General features: G+C 31.5%; 2 protein-coding genes across 2 annotated transcripts; both read right to left on the reverse strand.

Moving 5' to 3' along the window:
- Positions 1–762: 762 nt before the first annotated feature.
- Positions 763–1,422, reverse strand: LOC107174998 (probable transcription factor At1g61730). Its single transcript, XM_015526294.1, has one exon. It carries the CDS (start codon positions 1,420–1,422, stop codon positions 763–765), a length of 660 nt encoding a protein of 219 aa, XP_015381780.1.
- A 1,259-nt stretch (positions 1,423–2,681) lies between these two features.
- LOC127903053 (uncharacterized) lies at positions 2,682–4,809 on the reverse strand. Its single transcript, XM_052443664.1, has 4 exons — positions 4,235–4,809; positions 3,380–3,773; positions 3,152–3,243; positions 2,682–2,997 (listed from the first exon to the last, which is right to left on the reverse strand). The coding sequence occupies exons 1-4, from the start codon at positions 4,684–4,686 to the stop codon at positions 2,880–2,882; spliced, it is 1,056 nt and encodes a 351-aa protein (XP_052299624.1). The 5' UTR covers positions 4,687–4,809; the 3' UTR covers positions 2,682–2,879.
- Positions 4,810–5,350: the final 541 nt, after the last annotated feature.

Below are 5,350 nucleotides of genomic sequence, written 5' to 3' on the forward strand. Positions count from 1 at the left end.
GACTTGTTATGAAAAGCTCACGAAGGAAATTCCAAATGATCTATGTATATATATTTTATTGATATTCATCTTTCACAAAATTGGCGTCAAAAAACCATATTGTGCTATTTTTTCCAGCACTTACTTCTGTTAAAGGGGGCTCTAGGTAGTACATATATGTGTGTATGCTTTGCAAGATCATTAATTTGCCGCCAAAAGATAAAATTAAGCAAAAATCTAATCTGCTCTCAAACTCAAAAATTAATTGCTGCCCTGTTTTTCCTGTCAAAATAATACTTTCAAATATGCAGGAGATGTATAATTTTATATGGATCCGTCTGAAACAAAAGGTAATAAGTCCATTATCCACAGTCACATGCCAAAAATTTTATAGCAATGGGCACAATATATATAACTGCTAAAATAAATCCTCAATTATGGCAAGGCTTAATTCTTTCATAATATTGAAAACAATGACAAAAATCAATCAATTTAATCATATGGTGCCAGCGCATGGAAATTGTTTGAATTATTTAGCTCAACTGATCAAATCCACATACACTAAAACCCACATAATTATAGAAGCAATCAAGAAATATGAAAATAAAATTCAACTAAATTAAAGATGCAGCTGAAGAGAGTTATTACAGCACCCAAAAGAAAATAAAAATAAAAATACAAAAAGCTAGCAAAGAAGTCGATTCCCAAATTTTGAAAAACATAAACAAACAAAAAAGGTAGAACTTACGATAAAATAAAAACAGCACCGCCTTCAAAACATAATTAAGAATCACCGAGAATTGATTTCTTCATGGCTTCAATATGGGCACGAGCTTCTTCATTGACAAGATCATATTTTGAGATCAAAAGCTCCAACTCACCTTTTGCCACTTGAAGCCATTTCTTCTCCAAATCTTCACTCATCTCACTTGAAACCAAATGAGCATTCTTTATGACCAAATCAGGCCCCAAATTCAACTTAAAGAACTCAATAACTTTTGAGCGAACAGAAGTAGTAGAAATATCACAGCCAATGCCTTCAGTTTTTCGAGCAACCGGTTCGTTCCAAATAATATTAGAGAGATCAAACAAAACTCGATCATGATGCTTCCACATTGACTTCCTATTATTTTTTGCGTTATTAATGTACTTTGTCTTCAAAGCACGTAGTTTCTCTCTTATTTGAGTTCTATTAAAATCTCCTTGGAGAGAACCAGATACAAACCTATGAAACCTCTTAAAATCAGCATTAGGCAGAATATGTTTCTCCTCCCTGAATTTAATTGCTCCTTGTAAAACAGCTATCTCATCAGAATCGCTCCATATCTTTACAAAGGCCTTTTTAGACTCATTATGAATAACAATGGCGTTTGAATGGTCAGCTTCAACCATTTGAATCTCTTTCCCTTTGCAGCTTTTGATACTTTGGAATTTAGAAGACATTGCGTTACATATGTGACTAAAAACTAATTGGATTTTGTCAAATGAAACTCAAAATTGCAAATTTTCATCTCATCTCTGTCTCTACTCACAGGGTTGGTTTGGTTTATAGGTATAAATGAGCGTGTCAAGCATGCACACGATGACGAACTGGTTAATAAATTTTGCTTTCTTGATTGTCTTTTTCGAATTGATGTCTTCAATAAATGTTACCTTTTTCTAGAACGATTAATTTTTCTGTTGACCAACTAATTAATTAATTAGATAACGGGTTACTTAGAAATTAATTCGAAAATAAGAATTAAATTTGATTGCTAGGTATTGAGTTGACTGCCTCTTTAAAATCGTATGGTTTTGAATTTTGATCACAGCCATAATATTTCAGCATTAATTTAACCTACCAATTGTTTTAACTGGCTTCTACATCCACTAGGGAAGACTAAAATATTAAATAGACCGTCTTTGAAGGATAGTCATGACGGCTCACGTCCAGAATGAAATAAACCGTAGAATTTACTTGAAACACCTTATTATTTCATATACCTATCTATAAAATTTAAAAATTAACTTTTACTCAGAAAACCCTTTTAAATGTTAGAGAATCCCACTTAAATATTTTTTATTTACGCTAATTCTCTTGTTGATAAAAGCATAAGACAGTTATAGTAAAACGAAATGTTAAAATATTACCCTTTAAATTCCAAGTTTTTATTTACCAGTGTTGTAAATTACAATGATGTGTTTATATCATTGAAGAAAGTTAAGGAACCCAAGAGGTGTCAAGAGGAAGAATGCGATCTTTGATGTCTTACCCATGTTGCTTATACTAGTAAAATTGAAAGGACCATGTAGTGCCAATAGCCCAAGAATTGTATTAGAAAACGATTTAAGCTAATTAAAGTGAAGATCCTCTCAAAGAAATAAGGGCCGAAAAAATTGCATTACATGAGACAAACAATATGTGCTATATTTTTCACATAATATCTCTTCACTCTTATTCTTGATTTATAACACTAGAATTACTCAAATGTTTTATAGAGAAATCGATTAGCCATCAGTTTTTTTTGTTCCCCGTAAAGATATATATGTTATTGTGCTAGTTTACTCTAGGTATCCCATCATTTATGCCACAATTTGGATCCATGTTTATGTATCTCTCATTATAAGATAAAAAATTTCATATCTTATAAAATTACTGAGTATTTTGTTTTATCATCAAATGGATGAATGTTATATCAATTGAGCTGAAGAAAGAAAATACTTAAAATAAACAGTCACTCATCAATGACAACAAAACATAAATATAACCAAATTAAACAACCAACAATTTTCATGCTACAGTTATTGTTATAGTTAATTTCCACAAATAAAATTAAGGAAAAAGCCCTTTACTCCAAAAAAAAAAAAAAATTGCCAGAGTTGGTGCCTGACCAGGCTAAACTCAAAACGGTATGGTAAATTTACTGCTTTCTAAGCAAGGGGCTTGGCTTGCGCGTTGCGGTGACAAAATCATACTTAGAATTATCCAACTCGCTGAGCTTTCCAAATTTACTTTCATATCCACCCAAGAGCTCGAACCTGAATCATATGTAATTTTAATAATATATAATATAAATGGTTTAGCATATGATACATGCTACAATGCATGCATGCATATAGAATAATAAATGAAAATTTAATTAATTTGTTATTTTCTTTAACCAATAGTCAAACTTAAAACGTAGGTACATACCAATATGCTAAACTCTGGAATGGAGCATACTGATCGTAAACCTCTTTAACATCTTTTCCAACAGTTTTTCTGTTGCTTTTCATTGAATGTGCCTGTCAAAAATATAAAAATTGAAATAATTAATAGTAATTATGGTTAATCTATTAATTAATTTAACATAATTATTATAATATATTATTGTAAGATAATCATCTGCAAATTAATCAAAGTATACATGAGTAAATTAACCTCTTGTAAATGCCTGATGGTTTCAGTATCTGTTGGAACCTTGTGATAAAAACCAATGCAAGCCAGCACATTGGCACACACAAATGGACCAAAGCCTTTGTTCTTCATCAACAATTTATACACTTGCTCCCACGGTGCTTCTTCCAAAAATTGAATATTGAGTTGGCCACGCTCAATTTTTCTAGCAAATTTGAGAATATAATCTGCTCTGTATCCAAGATTGTTACGTAATTCTCTCATCAAATCCTTATTCATTAGATTGGTTAATTCTCTTGAGGTTGGAAAATTTTCCACAGATTTTGGTTTGGATGAATTTGAGTCATTATCATCATCTTTTATTAATTCTGGTTGAAGCTTGCAAAGTGCTCGAGCCATGCTCAATGTCTTCGTCCACCTATATGTTAAATAAATTTATTATTAGAGAAATAATTATACTGTGCTAGCTCAAATACATAAAATCTTGACAATTGAAATAGAAACATTTTAAGTAAAAATAATATATTTCCCCAACTATCAAGGTTATTAGTAGTTAAGCACAATAAATGCGTCCATATTAGCTCGTTTCGGAGGGGTAAGGCTTGTTAGGTCACCCCTGATTAAGAGTCATCTGTCCTCCTTTCCTAATCAAAGCTCCTCTTGTACCATAGAGTTTACAAAAGTAAAAACTCATGTGTGCGAGCGCGCGCGCACACACACACACTATATATATATATATGGTAGTTGAATGTCACATTCAATTATGCATGATAAAAGCAAAATCACACATTTTTTATTTTTGGGAATAAACATATCTTTAATGGGGAAAAAGAAGAATGAATAGTACGTAGCACATGCAAGTGTAAATCAACTTCTTACGAGGAGTTGCAAAGGAGAATGGACTTGACAATATCTTCAAAAAGAGAAGGAGAGCGAAAGAGTCGACCGAATCCTTTTTGCTTTGCTTGTTGATGAATGTTTTGAAAATCCCTCACATCTTTTTCATCTCTCTCTGTTAATCTTAACATTCTTGTTATTTGTTTTCGTATGACTTGTCGGCCTGCGGCTGTAAGTTTGGACACAACTTCATTGACATCATCATCAAGAGCACGAGCAATGAGACAATTTTGTTCATCAATAGAAATGGACACATTAATAGATTTTGTAGAATCTGAAAGACGCAAAGGTCTTTGGAGAGATTTTGTTGAAGGGATCCAATTATTTGGAGACATCATAAAAAATCCATGATTGCAAATAGCTTCTTCTAAATTGAAGGTCGAACACCACTCTCCTAAAGGCAAATGGAGCAAACATGTTGGCTTTTCTTTCATGGATATTATAAAGATATATGAAGTGAAAAAAGTTAGTAAACTATTGCATGTATGACATGAAGATAACAAATGCGCAAAAGGGAATTGGCTTTTGGCTTTTGGCTTTTGCCCAATTAAATAGTGTTCTTTGTTTTATAAGCAGAGTTTTATACAATTTTTTTCAATTGTTTTCCTTTATGGTTATATAAATGTTTAAAGAAAATTCCAAAACCTATTCAAACGACCGTTAGACTTTCTCCTTGGAATAGTACAACTAAAATTATTATTACTTTGAAATTCTAATAAAAGCTATTAAAACTATTTATTTTTTCTCACTCGTGCTTCTAAAAACACATTAAACTAGAGAAATTCTTAATGCCGTTGTCACGCACGCATACTTGATCAACGATAAAGTTAAAAAATTTATAGATCCTTGGAAATATAATATGCATGGGACCTTCCCATTCCTTAAAACTTTTCTATAATCTCAATATTAATTTGATTGACTACAAGGTCCTTTTTAATTTGACAATAGCTATTTCTATGAACCTCGATATTTGGACAGACCACAAAATCTGTAGTGCAAATCTAATAACATACAATTAATTAATTAATTATATAATGACAATAATATTATATCAATTACATAGTCTGATTATTTAAGCTAACAGTTTGATTACTGATC

This window comes from Citrus sinensis, chromosome 6, assembly GCF_022201045.2.
Source record: "Citrus sinensis cultivar Valencia sweet orange chromosome 6, DVS_A1.0, whole genome shotgun sequence".
NCBI lineage: Eukaryota > Viridiplantae > Streptophyta > Magnoliopsida > Sapindales > Rutaceae > Citrus > Citrus sinensis.